This window comes from Corapipo altera, unplaced genomic scaffold (assembly GCF_003945725.1).
Source record: "Corapipo altera isolate COAL_440 unplaced genomic scaffold, ASM394572v1 104b, whole genome shotgun sequence".
Taxonomy (NCBI): domain Eukaryota; kingdom Metazoa; phylum Chordata; class Aves; order Passeriformes; family Pipridae; genus Corapipo; species Corapipo altera.
This window is the reverse complement of record NW_020885023.1, coordinates 284,438-304,550: the sequence shown is the minus strand read 5'-3', so window position 1 is coordinate 304,550 and position 20,113 is coordinate 284,438. Positions and strand designations below refer to the sequence as shown.

General features: G+C 50.5%; 1 protein-coding gene across 3 annotated transcripts in view; it reads right to left on the bottom strand.

The window, feature by feature from the left end:
• The window catches only part of USP31 (ubiquitin specific peptidase 31), a 30,772-nt gene extending 10,860 nt beyond the window's left edge, over positions 1-19,912 (bottom strand). For all 3 annotated transcript variants that reach the window (XR_003531712.1, XR_003531711.1, XM_027667949.1), the window contains exons 1-15: positions 19,821-19,912; positions 9,502-9,639; positions 8,941-9,029; positions 7,822-7,914; positions 6,707-6,842; positions 6,065-6,209; positions 5,118-5,301; positions 4,276-4,387; positions 3,954-4,048; positions 3,349-3,426; positions 3,041-3,170; positions 2,161-2,280; positions 1,761-1,986; positions 1,207-1,365; positions 405-557 (exon numbers count right to left, since the gene is read on the bottom strand). Coding sequence is in view for 1 of the 3 variants with exons in the window: in XM_027667949.1 (XP_027523750.1) it covers positions 405-557; positions 1,207-1,365; positions 1,761-1,986; positions 2,161-2,280; positions 3,041-3,170; positions 3,349-3,426; positions 3,954-4,048; positions 4,276-4,387; positions 5,118-5,301; positions 6,065-6,209; positions 6,707-6,842; positions 7,822-7,914; positions 8,941-9,029; positions 9,502-9,618 (1,837 nt within the window). In the remaining 2 variants the exon portion in view is untranslated. The remainder of the gene's footprint in view (positions 1-404; positions 558-1,206; positions 1,366-1,760; positions 1,987-2,160; positions 2,281-3,040; positions 3,171-3,348; positions 3,427-3,953; positions 4,049-4,275; positions 4,388-5,117; positions 5,302-6,064; positions 6,210-6,706; positions 6,843-7,821; positions 7,915-8,940; positions 9,030-9,501; positions 9,640-19,820) is intronic.
• Between the last annotated feature and the right edge of the window lie 201 nt (positions 19,913-20,113).

The window sequence follows — 20,113 nt, the reverse complement described above, 5'->3', positions numbered from 1 at the left end:
AAGCCAGGAACTGAAGAGTTACTCGCAACAAGTGAATTTGAATTTTCCCCACTCCCTGACAGCAGCCAGCAGCACAGCAGCGGCCAATTAGTGCCTTTGCTAAGCTGTTGCACTGTGTCAGCCTCCCTGCCAAGGTGCTGCAGTGACACCCAGAGAAAACACAAACACAAGAACTTCTTGATTGAGAGGTTTCATTGATAGCATTTGCTTTCTTTCAAAGGTTCCTGCCCTGCTCTCCGCCATCCTTTCATACCAGAGAGAAGCTCACCTGTGCTCCTACCAACCCAGCACCTGCCTCCCCCAGCTGCTGGGAGCAACTGTCCCTTTTAACCACAGATTTTGCAGCTATTTTAGTAGGGATCTTGCTGTGGCCCAGTTTCCCGCCCCCCTCCATTGATACAAACCATCATCTTCACTCCGTTCCCCAGTGAGCTCCACGGATTCTGAGAGCGAGGCGAGGGAGGTGCGGCGCGAGGAGGCGGCCGAGGCGATGCTGGGCTGTTTGCTGCCAGGGAGCCGGCTGACCCAGTGCTCGCACAGCGACGAGCTCGTGGAGCCTGCAAGGACCGGGCACGGCACTCAGCTATGTACCACACTGCTCTGCCTCCGGCACACACCCGGAGCCTGGAGCTGGCCAGCACGGCCACAGCATCCAGACACTGCCAAGGGGATGGGGCTTTACTCTTATGGGTCATTTACGGTCAGAAGAGAAAGGCATAACTGCAACTTGTCCCAGTGTGCTGTGAATACCAGCATGCAGGCAGTGCTTGAGCTGCCACCACACCACCACAAAAATCCCTTCCTTTCCAAAGGCAGGTCACCAAGTGTGCACCTGCCCCCAGCTCACCCTGGATTCCACCAACACGTGCGCTACTGGTGCCTCCCTGGGGCCGACAGCGCTGCCGCAGGGAAGGAGCCAGTCACGTTTTGATGTCCTGGTTTTGACAAGGGCAGCTCTGAGCAGAGCCACGCTTGGGGCGAAAGGGAGTTCCCATCTCCACAGCCTCCCTGCCACAACTGCCTTAGCAGAACGGGTGGGAGGTTCTCATGGCCTCTAAGTACATCCACAGACTTGGACAAGGTTTGCTGGGCTCTGGGGGACAGAGTGGGGGCTTAAGCAGAGCTGGGCGGAAAATTCCTCAGAAAGACAAACTACCCATGGAAAACAACTTACAGTCACCCTTGGACAGTGCCAGCAGGGCCTACCTGCCACCGAGCTGTTGGCAGACCACGAGGGGATCGCTGTGCGTCGCTGGTAGAACAGGATGTAAGCTGTCTGCTTGCAGACTTCACTTTCAGAAAGCTGCTGAACTTCACTGTCATCGAAGCAGTACCACTGGCCATCAACAGAGTTCTTGCAATATGCTGAGAGATAATATATTACTGTGAGACTTTCTTCACTCCTACTACTCTCAGGTTTGCTGTATGATAGTTAACATGACCTTATTTGCTATGATGGACTCAGAGGAGAATGAAAGGAACAGATTTATTCATGCATCATCTTCCAGTTTGACTAGCAAGATGGGAGCCTGAGGCTGCCAGAACACAATAAACATCTCACATTTCAGGACTTTGTCCAACATTACTGCTCAGAACAGAACAACACCATTTGGGGTGGCTCCATTCACTTCACCTTCTGTTACTTGTGGCATTCTGCCTCCATCAGGCGAGAATGCCACAAGGGCTTCTGACTCCATACAGAAATAGAACTGGTTTCTCTGTGAAAGGCTCCACCACAGACAACACTGCAGGACACTTGCCTGTATAGTGTCCCCCTTGCATGGTGCCATGGTGGTTGCAGACAGCATACAGGTCATAGATATAGTCCTCAGGATCCCTCCCAAGGCCATAAGGTCTCCTCCACGGTGACCAGTGCGATGGCAGGCTCCAGCTGCTCTGGCTGCGTTTCACAACATGAGGAGTCATGTCCAAGCCACTCAGGGGGAATTTAACCATGTTCTGAAGTTTCATCCTTCGGTCTCCTTCCTGTGTGCAGAGAACAGCATAAGCTGCAGTGGCCCAAGGCCACCACAGTTGGGAAAACAAAACCCAGCAGAGGAACGTGTAGGGCAAAACAGCTGCTTCTGAAGAGGGGGGGGTCTACTCAGGTCAATCCCTGGCTTTGCAGCAGTCCTCCAGCAACACTGCAGGCATCCTTACCTGTCTAAACCTTTTGAGATGTATGATGAGAACATCAGGTAAGGTCCAGAGGCTCAGTGTGATGCTACCCTGCTGCAGCTGCTTGCAGTGTGGGCACCGCCACGCGTCATCTGGGGCAAGCTACAAGGAAGAGGCAGGAGTGGGTATTGGTTTTCAAATTCCAAGGCAGTTTTCACCACACCACTGTTCCTCTGCTGCCCCTGGGCCCAATGCAGACACTGATCCCTCTGCCTCATTCCTCTCCAGCCTTTATCAAGCTCGCTGGAAAAGCAGGGTTCCCAATGACGTTTTTCAAACCAGTGACAAGCAGATACACACGTGCCTCACACAGGAGACAGAATTCAGCCAGTGCTGCTGGGCAGAGAAGCTGTTTGCACCTTATAAACACCGGTCCCTTTGAAGTGGCGAAGAAGGAAAAACCAAAGCAAAAAGCAGGCAGGCTTAGTAGCCTGAAAAAAAGTATTCTCACAAGAAAACCAGCAGCAAAGAAAGAATCAGAACAGAAAGAAAGGTGTACTTTGGATATCATCTCTGACACTTCACTGCTCCCTGGAAATCCTCGTCCTTCCTAGTCTGAATGGCACAGAGTTACACACTGCAGAGTGTCCTTCCAAAGACACAAAGGCAACATGCACTTCCCTCTACAGCCCAGTGCTCAGAGAACTCAACAGCCACAGAGCTTTAAAGCTGTCAAACAACTCTTCCCTCACTTGTGAAAGAAGCAGTAAGAGAGGAACTCCATTAGCAGCACAGGTAAGTAGTCTTGTGCTACAAATTTATTCTCCTGTCTCAAGGAATCACAGTTTGTGGAAAGAGCTGCTCCAGAGCGTGCGAGCTCCTGCAGCACACGGACCAGCCAGAGCACACAGTCTGTCCCTACCTGTTCCTCTTTGGTGTACAATTGGAAACACTGAGATAAAGTGCAGATCTGAGGTTGATGATGAAGCTCTCTCTGCTGGCGGACACTTTCAGAGTCTGGAATATACTCCTCTTCCGTATTCACAAACAAGCTGCATCAGGGAGACACCACATTTACCACCCACTCCCCAGGCTGTCCCTGCAGACAGGGTCTGGGCACAGCTGGAGTTTGAGGGGTCTGTTTGCTGAAGAGTGCACAATTCACATAAGCAAGCTGCAAGCAGTGCTTGTGAGGTGAACACACTTAAAGGCTTTTTACTTTATACTTACTAATCTTTAGTTTCTTTGTCCCATTCTACCACTAGTTTCACATGAGCGGTTCCCCCCTGTCCACATGACTTCAATGCCCTGCAGAGAGGAGCAGACAGGAGTCAGACCATCTTTCCATCTGAAGCCTAAATTATCTTCTGTGTGCATATAGTTTCCCTCCATGAGCCCTTCACCCTTCCTCCACTCCCACAGCTCAAGTTTGCAAAGCAGTAAAAGGAATTCACACAGCAAAACCCGTGGCAAAACTGGCAAATGCATTCACCCAAGTAAGCGAGTTCTGCAAGGTACTGTACACCTGTTACAGAACAGGCATCTACCAACATTTCTAAAGAATAACAGGCACAAAAAAAAAATTAAAAATGGGGGGAGTAATATTTTCATTCTGTTCTCCATTTCTGAGGAGGACAGACTCCAGATGGCATGTCACACAACCGAGCTATTCTGACACAGCGTCCTGCACTGTTTCCCTGCTCCTCCAGCCTCTGTAGTCCATTCCACACATCCACACCAGGACTGTCCCTTTCTGCACAGCTACACACCGAGTTTCCAGCTGACAAACCTCTCTCCACTTCTGGGAAGGACCCAAGACCCGAGGGCCAGCTCACCTTTCCACTGTTGGGTGGCAGAGGGGTCGCTCCTCCTGAGGTAGCAAGTATGTTATGCCCACGACACTGACCACTCGCAAGCTGAACGGGCAAACCTGCAACAGAGAAAGCAGTGGCCACCTCAGGGGCTTCAACCCAACGTGCCCATGTGCAAACGGCTTTTGGCACTGGCTGACCCTGGAACATGTGTTTGACATGAAAAAGCAAAAGTACAAGGTCTAAATATCCCTATGCCAAGGAGCTGAGAGTGGGTGAGGGGCAGCAATGGAGGCTGCACACCCAACAGCTCCTCTACGGTGACCACAGAGGACATTTGCCTCACCTGCAAGCAGGCTGCAGGCCGCAGGAAATACTGCATCTTCTCCAGAATTTCTTTCTGCAGAATATCCCAAGCAATTGTTTTTTCCAAATGCAACACAAAGGGCAAGCCAAACCTATGGGAAGAAGCAGCATTTGAGGGAGTAATTAAAAGATTATCCTGTTCAGCAATCAGATCCCCAAACTCTGCCAATGCCACTCTCCCCCTCCCCTTGTCTCAGCACTTATGGAGCTCAGCACACCCCCCCAAACAGGGCATTTAGAAATTTGTCTCCAGAGGAGAGGGGCTTATCTTTGAGGCAATGCAGTTAGGGTTGTCCCCACAGAGGGCCCTTCAGAGGTGCTGCAGCCCCACTCTGTGCCCCAGTGGCTGCTTCAGGCTGCAGAGCTTTGTGACCTGCCTCGGAGAGCTTCCTGTGAAGCTCTGTGAAGCTTCAGTGGCAGAGGTAGTTCCCAGGCTGCAGATGATACAAATGCCTTTGCCATGGCTGCTTCTCACTTCATCCCATCCCTATTTTGACTCCAGTTTAAAATTGCCACCCATCACAGGGTTTGGTCAAATGTGCTGCTCTCAAGCCAGGCAGCTCTACAGAGGGTAGTGTGTCCTCCCAGCCAGGCTGCATTTGCCACTTTCCAGTAACACTGCACTATTTGAAGTTCACCAAAATTAGAAATATTTTGCTCCATCCATTAATGCTTTTTGATCAGCATGTTCTTTAGCGCCTGATGTGAGCTGGGATGCAAGCTGCTGCTCCTTCACTTGGTGTCTGCACTATAGGAGAGTAAAACCCAGGTCAATTCAAGAAGCAGCCAGAAGAGTAACTCCAAACATCTGCTGCCAGTCACCTTTTGCTCTGCTGTCCAGTGCACGCTCTGTTACACACCAGCAAGACAATCTTGTCATTTGCTGCTGGTTTAGTAGAGGACTGTTCCAGTTTTCCAGACTTCACCATTCCTTGAGAGTAAGCTATTGTTCGGGAGTGCTCAGTGCCACATTTCAAGTTATTCAGGTTATTGTTCACATGTATTCCTGAAAAATTAGGAGAAAGGAAATGTTTTATTATGTCATTTGCCTTTAGTGCCCTGATGCCGCCCTCAAGAAACCTCCCTTAGAGTGCAGAGGAGCAGAGAATCAGAAGCACTTTCATCACTTGTATGAAGGCTTCAAAGAGCGATTACCTTTCACAGTAACTATTTCTTTACAGAAAGACATTATATGCAAATGCTCCCTTACTTGATTTTTCACAGCAGTTCGTACAACCACTCACAGCTTTTACTGCCTGCAAGAAAAACTAAAGCGCCAGGAATCCAACTTGTTACTTTCAAGAATAAAATTTGCCTTTGATTACGCTCCATCTCCCAGGATGTCATGATTCCCTTTCACTGAGGGGAGATGCAGAGAGGCCAAGGGGTTTGAGCTTGGAAAGAGAAAGTGTTTGTGTATTCCTGAGACTGTTTATTCATCACTGGAAATCTGATTTTAAGTAACACAATTTCAGTGGCTTCATCTGGTCCCTAGAAGATCTTTAAATTAAGCCTGACAAGAATTTTCACATTAAGCCAGTCTAGCCTGCAGCATCAGCCCTGAGAAGAGGCAGAAAGGAGTGTACAGCACTGCTTGATAACCTCCCAGTTGACAACACTATTAAATCTTCTGGAACGAGCCTGGACAAAGTCAGAGCTGAAATCAATACATCAGAACATCAACAGCTCGTGGGACTCTTATTCTTTTCCCACACAAGCCTCCCTCATTAGTCACCTGAGGTGGGCAGTAAGCGGAGTTATCGACTCACCTCTCTGACTGAGGATGCCCTCGGGCCTGAAGATCTCTGGGGTCTCAAAGGCAAAAATGCAGTCGCTCTCATGGATGGTGTCCAGGTCGTCGGTGTCGCAGAAGGAGCGATGGAACCCGTCGTAGTACATCTCTGTCAGCACGATCTGCAGGCAGCAGAGGCCAATCAGAACCCATCAAACCACCCGCGCCTGCTCCAGCTGAGCCACCACATCTCTCAGCTGGGATTTTCCTGCTAAGGGATGGCGTTCCTCAAAACATCCTGGCACTAGCCAGCAGCAGGGAACAGGGAAAAGGACAGCCATAAAAGAGAAGATGGGGGAAAGGCAACACATGAGGAGGTTTTGGTGGGATCCAACAGCTTTCCTGAAGCTCCTCCTACAGAGGAATTCCTCACCCAATGGTTCCCTCACTGCCAGCATGCACAGATCACCAGGGGGTCAGGCAGGTCTGCACACTCCACTGAGGGCTATTCCAATATCACTGGGTTTCAAGCAGCCAACACATAGGGAAAAGCATGATCCAGATTTTCCACTCCCCACATTCAACCACAGGCAGCAAATTTCAATTCCTATATATGTGACAAGGGACAAAAGCCCCCTCACTCCCTCCCGCTGCAGGGATGAGCAGCCCAGCCCATTACCTGCTCCGTGGGTATCTTGGTTTCCGAGGAGACAGCCTCCCTCAGCCTGGCCACCGTCCCAGAGATGGGCACAGCCACCCCAATGCGCATGCAGTGCGAGCACTTGCCCTGGTACACCACAGTGACGAAGAGTGGCCTGCGGAGAGCACGGGAGCACTGCTGGGGCTGGGCACCTCCAACCTGGGCACAGCCAGGCTGCCCGCCAGGTTCAGGGCCCTCCTGGCTGTCTGGATCCACCTCCCACTGCAGCTGTGTTCAGCCACAGCCAGACAAGTGTGTTTGATTTACAGACTCCTTTCTTACTACATGGCCTGGCGTTACTCGCTCCCACAAGAGGAACACCTCAAACAAAGCCCCACAAAGTTAAAACCAAAACTGCCTATGACAAAGCAATCAGTTTTCTGGCAAGGATCCAGCTTGGGACAGTTTGAGGCAGCACCTTAAGGCACTTAAGACAGCTGCTGCTGTGAACAGGCTGCCTCCCAGCCCTCAATCCTGCCTCCAACAGCAGCCAGCAGCACTATCTGGGGAGACACCTTCCCTGGAGAGCCCACTCAGCCTCCACCCGGTGGTGAAGCAGGGATTTCCAAGGCAAATGTGGCAGAGTAATGTTTAATCTGTCCTGTCATCGCTCTGTTCCATTGCTTCTGGAAGCAACACAAGTTTTCTACATCCAAAACACCAGGTGAAGGAGTTTGTTTATAGAACGGGTAGTTTTTCTGTGCATCTCTTTATCTTCATTCTGAACTTTTTATGTGGATTTTTTTTCCCTCCCTGGAGCATTTTTCTTTATTTACAACAGCTGTCTTTCAAAAAAGCAAAACATTTTTCAGGAAAGCTTTTAACTTCACTCTTTGAAATTGAAGCAATCAGTGAGATTGTTTGAAAAAAACCCCAAAAAGTCTTTCATCCTTTTCCCCTTTCTGAAACCTGCAAAAGGCTCAATTTTCCAATTTACCTGCAAAGCAAAAAATTAAAGCCCCATATCTTCTCATCTATCTTTCTTAGAGATCTACCAGAGCGATTTCGCTGACATCTCTCTTCCTGCTGTAGCAAATTAAACAACATTACATGCACGAGAAACAGCCAGTGTTAAGTTCAGGACGGTTCCATACCGTGTGTGGGGCAGAGGGATCGGCAGCGAGATGCAGAGGAAAGGGTCAAAGGTGTTGCTTTGCTTCTGGCAATGAGGGCACGTCAGGGAGGACCTGGGACAAACATGGATAACAGGGCAGAGTTACACCTCACTTCATCAGGAATGTATAAACCATGAAATCCCAAATAACAGCCTTCACACATCAATCTGGCTGTTCCTTTCTACTCATTTCTAAACCCTTCTAAAGTAATTAGTCTCAAATATTCATTACAGGGCATGCCAGGAAAAGATTTCACTCCAGTCCCTGAATGTGGCTTTTAATAAACATCACTGCAAAACTAATAGTTCAACAGTAGCTCCAATGTGGATGGCCTGGAAGGTTGTGTCTTTGGAGAGAGGTGAAGTGATGGGACAGGGATGGTGACAGTCAGCACTGAGGTGCACACAGCTCTTACTCAGAGGGGAAAAACTCCAGACAAGAATTCTCTTGCACTCAGAATTAACCTGCATCTTACACTGGCTTTGTGTCTTCGACCAGGCTTAAGGTTTCTCCTTTGCAAAGGAAAACTTGGCAAATACTGGGGAGAAAGCCCAGCAATTACAATTCTTACAGCAGCACAGATGCAAGCCATCCAGGAACACTGGCAATTCAGCTGTTCTCTTCTATTGGCTCTGAAATTAGAAAGCTCACTTCCCAGAAAGTGGAGAAACTCATGGGAGAACCCCAAAGGGACAGTGACAGCTTCAGCTCAGAATTCCCAAGTGCCAGATAACAGGCACTCTGCACACACCAGGGATCTGCAACTCCCAGGCACTTCCAGACCCTACTGTGGGCTCCTCCCTCTGATAGCCAGGATGAGCCTCACAGCATTGGAGTCTCCTGAGGCTTCCCTCCACTGAGTACTGACTGGCTCTCTGGATGCACTGGGGCAGGTGTAGTGGTACATACTGCAGATTTATACAGAATATATTAAATTTGAAGTAATGAAATTCTCTCTCTCCTCTGGAGCAATGCCTTAGTTCAGACTCCCTTCACAGGAATTCAGAAACAGCTGTACTGGGAGTTAGTGTCAGTTTAGAATTATACTGGGGTCACCAGTACAAGCAATTTTGCCTCCACATTTACAAAATACCATACCTGTACTGGGCTTGAAAGAGTTCCTGCACAAAAGTGCTACTGATGGGAAAGGCTGGGCCCTCAAGCAGCACATCATCCTCCAGCGGCGGCTGAAAGAGAGGAACAAACTATCGAGGCACACCCGGGTGGGGGGGGCACCAAGCAGGTGCTTCAGGACTCCAGTCAAATTTGTGCCCTCCTTGCCCCAAACCACCCTAAAAATGTCACAAGATTTTTAACTACCAAGTGTGCTCTCCTCCAAGGGGAGGGCATGCAGGAAGGTGAGGCAGGCAGGGTAGCCCAGGGTGCTCACACCTGATGAGGCCCGGCAGCCCCCTGGTAACACCTCCCAGCTCTTGCAGAGCCTCTGGCCACTCATACATGTCAGGGAACACTCACCAGGAATCAGCAGAACAGCTGGTTATATTCCCAGGGCAGAAACAAACAGTATTTTAACCCAAGCTTTTGTTCCATCTGAGCTATTGGAGTTGAGAGGCCAAAGGGGAGAACCACTTTAAAAGGAAAGCCTGTGTGCAAAGTTAGAGCTGCTCTCCCACGTTGGCTCCCAGCAGAATCCCTTACCTTGAGCGGGGGTATGCTGCTGGAATTCACCACATTGTTCAGATCCTCGTGGACTCTGTCGAGGAGCCAAAGGAGGAACTCCTGGGCATCGTGCTGGGCGTTCCCACGGTACTGCATCGCATTCTTGGACACGATGTTCTGCAGACAGAAGGGACAGTGGTGCCAGGACAGCACCAGCATTGGGCCCTGCCCACGCCAATGCAGAGCCGAGGCCAATTCCATCACCCCTACCCCTGCAACACAGGGTCTGACACTGCTCCCCTCCTGTAATCCTGTTTGCTCAAGATGCATCAAAACAGCAATTTAATCTTCTCGTGCCCACTCCCCCTGCCTCGCTCATTGCAGCTTTGGTGAGGTCACAGATTTCCCAAAACCTTGATGCAGATGCTCTGTGCTAATCTAGGTCTACAATTCCTGGACTCGGTCAGGATCAGGACATCTAAACCACAGATGCCTCTACATCTGATCATCGTCATGCAAAATTATTCCATATCAGCACCATCTCAAGCACCAGAACAGTACAGTCACCATGGAATTTTCTCCACTGCATATCAAGGATCCACTATGCACAACTTGCTCATCTTAAATACTATCTTCTATTGCCATCCCAGCCAGCCAGGTGCAGCTTTCCCTGCACACAAGGAACCAAGGTGTCCCAGAAGGACCAACACCGGAGCAGCACAGCACAGGACAGGTGCTGCTGGACGAGTGAACTCCAAACCAGGGGGACTCAGCCACAGGTGCAATAGGCTGGCACTGCTGGGCATACACACTGAGAGCCCAGGGAACCATTTAATTTACTCTTGAATTTCCAGAAACACCATCTCAGAAGGACACTAACACACCCAAGGTGTGTTAGTTCAGACCTGGGGTTTTTTTGGACACAAATGGGAAGGGCTTGAAGCTCAGCAGCAGCCAAAATCTGCTCTTGGTAGATTTGTCCTTGTCCTGCAGCTGTGGAGACACCTTTTATAATGGTGAAGTTTGCTCTGACACCTCCAGCTGAGCCACACGTGCCCCTTTCTCAGGGCATCTCCTACTACTACTCAAAAAGCCTCTGGGAACCCACACAGGATTTAGTAGGGAAAGCTGTTCCCCAACATCAGGAACACTTTCTCTGCTCCAGCTCTCTGATCCCACTTTTACCTCCACAATGCATCCCAAATGGCCAGCCAGCTCTTCTCACTGCACACTGGGGAACATGGCACAGGCTTTGGAGAATGGGAGCCAGGCACTAGCACCTGCATTCAGCTGGAATTGCCTCTGGGGTAGTATCTGGGAGGTAGCTGACCCCAGCAGCTGAGCAGTTCCTCCCTGAGCAGCAATCACCACTGCCCATTCTGCTGCTCCAAGGAGGCAGCAGCTGCAGCCGGGAGAGCCAGCCTGCTCCTCCCAAAACACCTGGGCATGGGGCAGCCACCCACACACACCCACTCCAGCAACTGGCCCCGAAGTCACTACTAGGCTTCTCTGCAAGAACAAGGCTCAAAGCAAAGCTCACATCAGTCACACAGCTCCTCCCCAGTCCCCCTGTGCTGCAGGCTCCCGGGAGGAGAATCCTGCCTGGGATGTGCCCCGGCAGCACTGCGGCACCTTCACCCATCGGCACACCCGCGGAGAGACAAAGTGCTCCCACAGGACTCAGACTTACTGAGCAGGGTTCCCAAGAGGGACAGGGGCACCAGCAGAGGCCAGACAGAACTTGCAGTACAGCAACAGGCAGGAAGGCTGTGGAGCCAAGAGCCTGGCAGGCTGCACACACCCCCCGTACCAGAGCTCTTCCGCTCCTCTAATCAGACTTTGCAACAGATTTGAGAAATGAGGTTGGGCTGCTCGTTTTATCCCTCTGAAAATGGGGTCACTGGGGGGTGGGTAGTGGTGATGAGACAGGAAAGGACTGATAAACATATACTCTCTATCCTCTATAATCTGTCCACCTGCCTCAAGGCAGCAAAATAATGGAAAACAGAAATAATCTGCTCTCATTTATTATCATTACATATGTGCAGCCCTTCCGACAGCAGATTTACTGTCCTTGCCTGTGCAGGGACCAGCACCCTCCCACGTAAAATATGTGCACACAGCTTGAACCAAGGGAGTGGTCCCCAGCCAACGCTCACCTCAGTGCCACACAGGTGTGGGCCCCAGCACTCCTGCTCAGTGCTCAGCCTAACCTGGGCTTGGGATGCTGCTGTAAACCAGTTTACGGGGGAGAGAAATCTGAACTAGCCTGTAGGCACTCAAAGATTAATGGAGACCAAACAGCCTTCTCTGCTCCTAGTTCCCATTAAGCAAAGCAAGACCCACTGATAGAAATAAAGCGAAAAAATATGGTCCAAAAAATGGATCCAAAAAAAGCCTCTTCAGGTATCAGCTTGATACCTCTTGCCCTCCTTCAGCAGAAAGCTTAGCTGAATGTACCCAGATGACGGTGCAGGGAAGAATTTAAGACATACATGTGGAGATTTCCTTTGCAAAAATTATCTTTGTTCAAAAAAACTACACTGAAAATTAAATTTAGCCCTTAAGTTACTCTGTCAAGTTCCAAACTGAAAATTAATCACTGAAGTGTGAAGCAGAGATTTCAGTTCAGTCTTAAGTGGTTATCTCACTATGTCTCTCCAGAACTGCAACCCATGCTCCCACAGTAACACACCTGAGTTTTACCAGCTGTACACGTCCTTCCCATCCCCCTGTGCCCAGCTCAGCATTTCGAGGGAATGACACCAAGGAAGGAGGGCTCCAACAGCAGCACAGGCCACAGCAAGGCCAAGGTCACTCTTCTTAGTGAGTTGACCAGAGAGCCAAGGGAAAGAGCTGCTGAACCCCCCGCCATGCCCCCAGCAGTGTGTGGTCCCACACACTGGGTGTGATGTGACCAGGCAGCACTGACACCCTCACGCTGGCCAGAACCAGGAGCCTTATCTGATATCATTTGTCCCAGTGAGCTTCAGCCAACAGGCACTGTCACTGCAGCTCGAGTCCCCATCTACACAGAACTGAAGACAAAAGGGTCTTTGGCATTGCTGGGAGGAAATGAATCTGGTATTTCAAGTGAAAAAGGGGGTGTGGGGGGTTCCTGTACAAAAACACAATAAGCAAGAACCTTGTGAATTCAGGCTAGTATTTATCATCACCTCTCTCCCAGTGGCACCAGCACATCACTCCAGTCCAGACCCTCCCTGGCTGTTCCTGTTGCGTGTCTCTGGTGATGCACTGTCCCACAGAGAGCTGCCAGTCCATACCATCCCCGAGCACAGCAGCCACGTGCCTTGCTCTGTATCTGTGTCACTGCTCATCTCGGACACAGCTCTGTGATAACTGCTCAGGTTTCCTTGACACTCTCACAGTCTGAGTGGACTAAGGATAAAGAGCTGCCTGAGGAGACACATCACAAGATGCTGGAAGTGATTCAGGAAGCACTACAAAGTATCAGATGCAATTTCCTCACCAGAGCCTCCGCTACAAAAACACTCCAGCAATAGCAGTGTGTTCCCAGCACCACTCACACTTCTGCCAACACTGGCACACGTGGGTCCCTCACTGCTTAAACCTCTGTGGCTGCTGCCCCGGGAGTGCTGTGCCCTCCTCCCGCCCCACTGCAGGGGGCTGCAGCTGCAATGCAATGCCAGACACAGGACACACAGTTGGAACAGTCAGTGCTGAGGGACACAAATCCTAGAGAGATAAAGGTGCTGACCCAAATTAACAACTTAACAACTGGAGACAAATACCAGGAACTCCTGAAGCACAGCCCCTCTCACCTGATGGGTCAGCACCAAACTTTCCCTCCTCTTTTGATTATCATGGAAGAGAAGATAACACCTCATTTTGCTGGTCCTGAAGTAATGCAACAGCATCTGCAACTGGCTGAAGAAGAGTTAAGAAGCAAATGCTTTAAAAACACATGAAAAACACCATATATACCAACCCCTAACACTTCCAGCCTTTCCTCAGCTCAGCCCTTACAAGTTTGGCAGGAGGAGGATGGATCCTCCGCTCCCCCAGACGTGCAAGGGCCAGCACACAGGCACCCTGAATGAAGTGGCACCATCCCAAGAGCTAAAAGGGGGGAAAAAAAAAATTCAGAATTTCCTATCGATCCCACTCACTGACCTCCCCCTAATGCAGGCATCTTGCAATCAAACCAGTCCCTACCCATCCATAAAGCAGATTTACAAGAAAGACACATTATCATTTTTATCAGCCCACTGCAAATTTCATAATCATTCATCTACTGCTCTAAATAGATGCAATAAATAAATCCAAACAGAGCTGAACTACTGGCCTCTCCTTTGCTGCTATTATTTTCCAGATCACAAAGACAATTAGAGGAAAAATGCCAGTCCACTATTTTTCAGTGTGGCCCTGGTAGGAAGCAGCTGTGGAAGGATTTTACACATGAACGGATGAAGCCAACTCGTTAGAGACCTGACCCAATGACACGTGTGAGCAGGAGAGAAAGGCTATTCTTTATCTCCCATTGAACAGCGAGTTATGCTCAACCACATCACAGAAACCACACTTCTGTGTTTGGGTAAGTTCTACAGCAGACATCTCATGAAGAGTGTACCTAAATTACTCCCTCTGCTCACACACACATATAGCACTTTCCCCTCTCTGGAGATGCTCTTTTCTGGGGAGAGCAATACCCAGACAGCAGCAGAGTTTAGGCCTCGGGGCTCACCTGCCCACTCCCCCTCCCCAGCACTGAGGATGGGCAGAAGAGACCCCCGTGGGCTGAGCCCTACCACAGCCACCAGACAGGGAAAAGGAAGCTTTGATGACAGCAGGTCTGTCACAGCAGCCAGGGCTCTGTGGGCATCCAGAGGTGCCGGGGCTCTGGAGGCAGCACCCTGTGGGACTTGCAGCTCCGTGGGCAGCCAGTGTCCCTGCACAGCCAGTGTCCCTGCACAGCCAGGCTCTGCCCACCACAGAGGGGAGGAAGCACAGCCACTCATGGGAACCCTTCAGAAAGCAAAGCCAAGAGGAGCAGGGCAAGGAGCAGCACACCAGCACCAGAGGGATTCTCCACCACGTTTAACAAGCCTGGACAGCAAGCATCAGCCCACTGGCCCCTGCCTGACATCAATCTCCTGCCAGCAGCTATTCTCACCCTTCCAGGTTGAAGACTCACTTAATCCTCATTATCCACCTTCCCTCAACACATAGAGTGGAGTTTGTCCAGATGATGCTATCAGGGGCTGCCGTGTGTGCACACAGACACAGAGGTGGGTTGTGGGTGCTGCATTCCCAAACAGGCATGCTCCTTCCCAGGCCCTTTGCAGGAGTGCAGCTCTTGCCTGCCAGAAGGCACCACCACGAGTCGGTGCTGGCTGCTGGGAGAATTCATCCTTATAAAGAGCAGAAATCCCATTTTGTTCAACAACAAGACCTTGTTTCCCTGCTATACTAGCAGAGCAATCGGTGGGATTCAAATGAATGAGGCACTAAGGAGCGGTGGAATGACACAAGTATGAAGCAGTTCAGTAAAGAAGAGTCAGTATATACTGGTGTAGAGGATGGACACGAGGGCTGGGTTCAGCAGCCTGAGGAGCTCATGCTCCAGCTGCACACCTGCACCTCTCCCGCTCTCTCCAGGCTCAGCTTCAGGCCCCAAGTTGGACACAGACCCTGAGATGGGGGGCATCTGATCACTCCTGCTCTGAGGAGCCTCTCTGTCCACTTTACAACAAACATTCACTTCACTGACACAATCGTATCCAAACGAGTTCATTAAGCAAGGTTTTGCTTAAATGGCAGCAGGAATGGCTTCACCCCAATCAAGTGTGGCCATGTACAAAGGCCAGCGTGGAGCAACACAGATCCAATTAAGCTGCCTGGGAACTCACTTCCCCTCACTGCTTTCACTGGCTGCCAGGCACAACATGGTTCTCATACTTTCACCATGTGTCATTCTGCACAGGCAGCTGGAAATAAGGACCTGGGAGCTCAGAAGACAGAAAACACATTTTGGCAAGGATGCACAGTTGCCCTTACAGCCCTTCAGAGGGTTCCCAGCCCCCAGGGCCACCTCACAGCAGGGCCACAGAGCTGCTCCACACTGGGGTGTCTTCCCTTGCCTCCCCCTTGCCTGTCCCTTCGCTCCAGAGGGCAGCACCCACCCCATCCTTCTGCTGCCCCCTCCAGCAGAACCCCCTCAGCAAACCACATCCGACCTCCAGACTCCACTGCTCAGCCTTGGCTCCCTGGCCTTGTGCTGCACTCGCTCAGATCAAAGTTTGAAGCATAACCCTGAAATCTCCAGAAAAGCCTTTGGATTTCACAGATAAGTCAGACTGCTGCCTCAAGGCAACAAGGATCTGCTGCAGTAAACCCTTCCCAGGGGGTTTATGTGTATGTGGAGGGGGAGTAGAAGTATTGTAAGGAAATATACGCCAAGAAAAAAGCAAAACAAAACAACCCCCCCCACAGTAATGTACTTGCATCTTATTGATCATTAACATTAAAAGAAGTCTAACATGGCAAGTCTGCCAAAGACCTTTGTGATCCCAGTGAAACACATTCCCATGATGTCAAGAACTCTCACAATAATGATGTAGAAAATCTGTAACTTGCTTTTTGTTTCAAGGAAAGTGTGTCAACTCCAGATCCCAGAGCAGCTCTAGGACAAGTCTCCCCAGTGTGATACCACCATGGGGAGCACCTGGACTGAACTGGAACAAGCACTTCAAGATTCCATGTTATGTGGCCCCACTCAAAGCCCTTTTAGAGGAACACAGGATATGAAAAACCAGGAATCAAGAGCTGACGGACCAAGAGGGAAGGGTGAAGGGTCTCACGTTTCTTCTTTCATGTCCCTTTCTTCCATCTCCCTCTGCAGAGGGAGGACAGTCAGCTCTCCACAGAAACATTTTAGGAATAAGCAGTTGACCCTGTCCAGAACAAAATAACTGATCCTGTGCTAGACAGGGAGCAAGACAATTAAATATGATCTGGGATATCCCACTTCACACATCACTGGCCCCATTAGCAAAGCACGAGGGCTCTGGTGAGCAGAAGGGCTTGAGGCTGACAGCTCTCTGTGCGGGACCAAAGGCTCCCCATGCCCACATTCCCCCAGCAGCCCCCACTGAGAATGGCTCTCACTGCATGTGCAAGGGGAGGCAAAGATCTGAGCACATCAACACTTTCCAGGAGTTCCTTTGTAACTCAGAACTTAGTGATTAACTTCCAAAGAAGTGCCCAATGCAGCTGGCACACTGCTTGTCCCAAGTGAGATACTTGCACCAAGTGCATTCCCAAAACACCATGAAATGGAAGAGTTACACACAGCTACTGTGAAATCTCACATCAAACACACGTTTAAAAATAAATAAGGAAGCAGCACTTTTAACCTGGCACAATAATCCCTGTTCTACCAACAAGGATTCATTCTAGGTTCAGATCAAATTCTGATAATTCAACCCAATTGAGTTATGGTGATTGTGCTGTATTTGCTGTACATGCTGCAGGTCACAGTCAAGGCCATCTTTGTCTTGTAGGACAAAAAATGCAACCCCAGCTCTGGCATGTGAAGGGTCTTGTTAAACATTGACATGCTTCAGTGTGCAACTGCCTTACGGCCTCAAAGTCTCAAAACAGAAAAAACCTCATCAGCCACAGGAGACCTGAACTCCACTGAAGGCAAAGGATCTGCATAAGATATAGTTTTTCAAGCCAAATTAGTTCAAATCAAAATCCTTCTCACTGAAGACCCCCCACCATCACCTCCAAGTGTTGCAGATCAATTCCCAACACAAAGGCTGCTCTGTCCTCCCTGACACTCCCAGGAACTTTGCAGGGAGGACAGGACAGCTCCCTGGAAAAAAACAAGCCCAAAGCCCTGCTTATACAATAGATGTTTGTCACCATTGTCACATCATCACAAAGGGGAAAGAGGAAGCACAGGCTGCAATATTGGCCCCTGTTATGAAAGCAGCAGCTTTGTTTGGGCAGGAAAACAAAACCCACTGAGCAATCAGAAGAGAAGAATTGTTAAAACAGCAAAGGAACACAGGACCAATAGGAAGGTAATCCACAGCAGGGATAAACCCAGGAACCACCAGCTCTGTCATAGTGCTTCCATTCTGTTTCCCAGGAAGGACTGCCCAGGCTCCCTTTTGCTCCCAGCCCAGGAACCAAACCCTTCTGCTTCCACCTCCCAGCACATTCCTTCCCAAGCCTTTTCCTACTGCCTCAGCCTTCTACACCTGCTGCTTCCCCAAGCTTCACCCCAGACCTCCCCTCAAAGGGCACAAGCTCTCCCTCATCCTGCAAATATAAGATGAACCATTTTACACAAACTCCTTGTTTCAATTGCATTTTCCTTTTTTTCAGCATGATTCAGGAACCCTTGGTATGGGTTATTTCTTGAAGACCAACTTCATAAGTGAGAAAATACTACTAAGAAAAACCAGTTGAGAGTAAAGAGAATCCCAAAACTCACCCCCTAAAAGGCCCCTGTTCACAAGGACTCCAAGATACACTCCCTCAAAAATAATTTCCTCTTTTCCAAGAGAGAAGCTTACAGATACAAGAATGAACAAAATAATATGTATTATCCTTTATCCTAAAATACATTTAGCCCCTGCAGAGAAGTATTTAGGAATTAGGAAGTGCCTTCACCCAGTTATGTTTGGTGCCAAAAGAGATTAAAAAGGCAAAAAAACCCAGGACATGGATTTCCAAGTATGCTGGCTAAAGAGCTTTTTGGCTATCAAATAAATATTACTGTCAATGGCTATTATTGTTGGAGGGAAAGCCCAGAATGACTCTCCTGAAAACACTTTTCACCCCTAAAAACAATTACAGCAAGGTAGACCAGGAATGTTCCACCCTTTATCCAGAGCAAGCTTGGGGGGATGTTTTCTTTGTTTTACGGAGAAGCAGCAGCTTCCAGAGTGACAACATCGATCTTTGCCTTTCTCCAACCCAAGCCATTGTCTATATCTGTAAATGAACTGTGCAAATCTGCTGCTAAGAAAAAGTTTAAGTAAGAACACTGAATTTAATAGCAGGTTCAGGTGACTTAGCTGCCTCTAGAGGTGTTCATTTCCTCTTAGAATTAATTGACCCCTATTAGGGAACAGCACTTCACATAATGACACAGTCCTTCAGCAGGACCTGGGCTGCTGGCACTGTGCAGCACTGAACTGGACCGACTGGGACAAGATCCCCCCAGCAAGAGGCTTTTTAAAAGCCCCAGGGTTCTCCTGGCAGACAGAAAATGGATGGGGTCCAGCTCTACCCATGAGCACAACAGCACTCACTTACCGTCAGTGACGCCTGAAAACAGCAAAGTTCCACCATAAATGCCCATGGAAAATGGCCTTAATTTAATCCCTGGCCCTGCTGCTCTTCCTCCCGCTGTCACTCATATCTGAGCCCTGCTCCCACAGCCTGCCCAAGCAGCCAAGCCCGGCCTAGAAAGAGGGCTGCTCTCCCTTCCGACTCTGTTCCACTGGCAGAAGAAAATTCTGCTTTCACCGCCTTTTATTCCTACTACTTCTCAGGAGAAATCCACAATTTCTTCTGCCAGAGCACTTCCGGAGTGGTTGAGGCAAGTGCCCTGTGGTGCTGTCACAACCAGACACACCAAGAGGACAGGCTTCCCAAGTGCTCCTCCACCTCTGCTGAAAACACCAGAGCCAGGCACCGTGAGAGAGGGCAGATGCCCTCACTCCAGGGCAAACAGCCGGGCTGCCCAGAGAACACCCTGGCACTGCTACGGGACCAGGTGGGTGCAGCTGCCTGGAAAGGCACAGGAAAGGCAAAAGGAAGAGGTGCAGCCCATGCATCCATCCAAACAGTCAACAGCGCCAAAGGCCATCGACACCTCGGAGAAGCCTCTGGGACATCCCACCATCCAGGAGCACCGAGGGAGAGCCAACTCCAGGACTCACTGTCTCTACTTGCTGTGCACCCACCTGAACACACAGAGCCCAAGACCAAGTGTCAATGACACTCTTGCTGTGTTTTCATGCACCTGAGCATCTCCTCTCCAACTCACTCTGCAAGAAAAACCTGGTGCCACCTGTACTGGGTGCCCACAGCAGTGCCCCGGGGACAGGATGACAGCAGCTCTCCAGAGCTACTGCACACAGCTGGGGAGGGCAGAGGGTTCTTCCCACCGTGTGGGTGCTCGGCATCAAGGCACCCGTCACGGCTGCGGTGCCCGTGCGACAGGGGACACGCTGTGTCGCGTTCCGAACTGTTGCGACCCACGCCTGTGACCCACGCCTGTGTCACCACCGGCCGTGCCACCCCCACCCCGCGGGCCCCGGCGCTCCGGGGCTGTCCCGGCGGCCCCCGCTCACCTTGAAGTCGCGGCTGTGCTGCGGGGTGTACTCGAGAGTCCAGAGCGCCCGCACCAGCTGCGCCAGCTGCTCCGTGACCTCGCCGGGCGCGGGCGGCGGCCCGTCGGCGGGGGGCGGCCCGCCGCGGAACTGCTCCAGCGCCAGGAACTCGGCGAAGAGCTCGGTGTTGCTGAGGCACTGCAGGATGGCGTTCATGAAGCAGGTGTTGCCGTGGTTGCGCAGCCCCGCCACGCCGGGCACGGCCTCGGAGCCGCCGGCGGGGCGCGGCGGGGGCTCGGGGCTGCGCGGCGGGC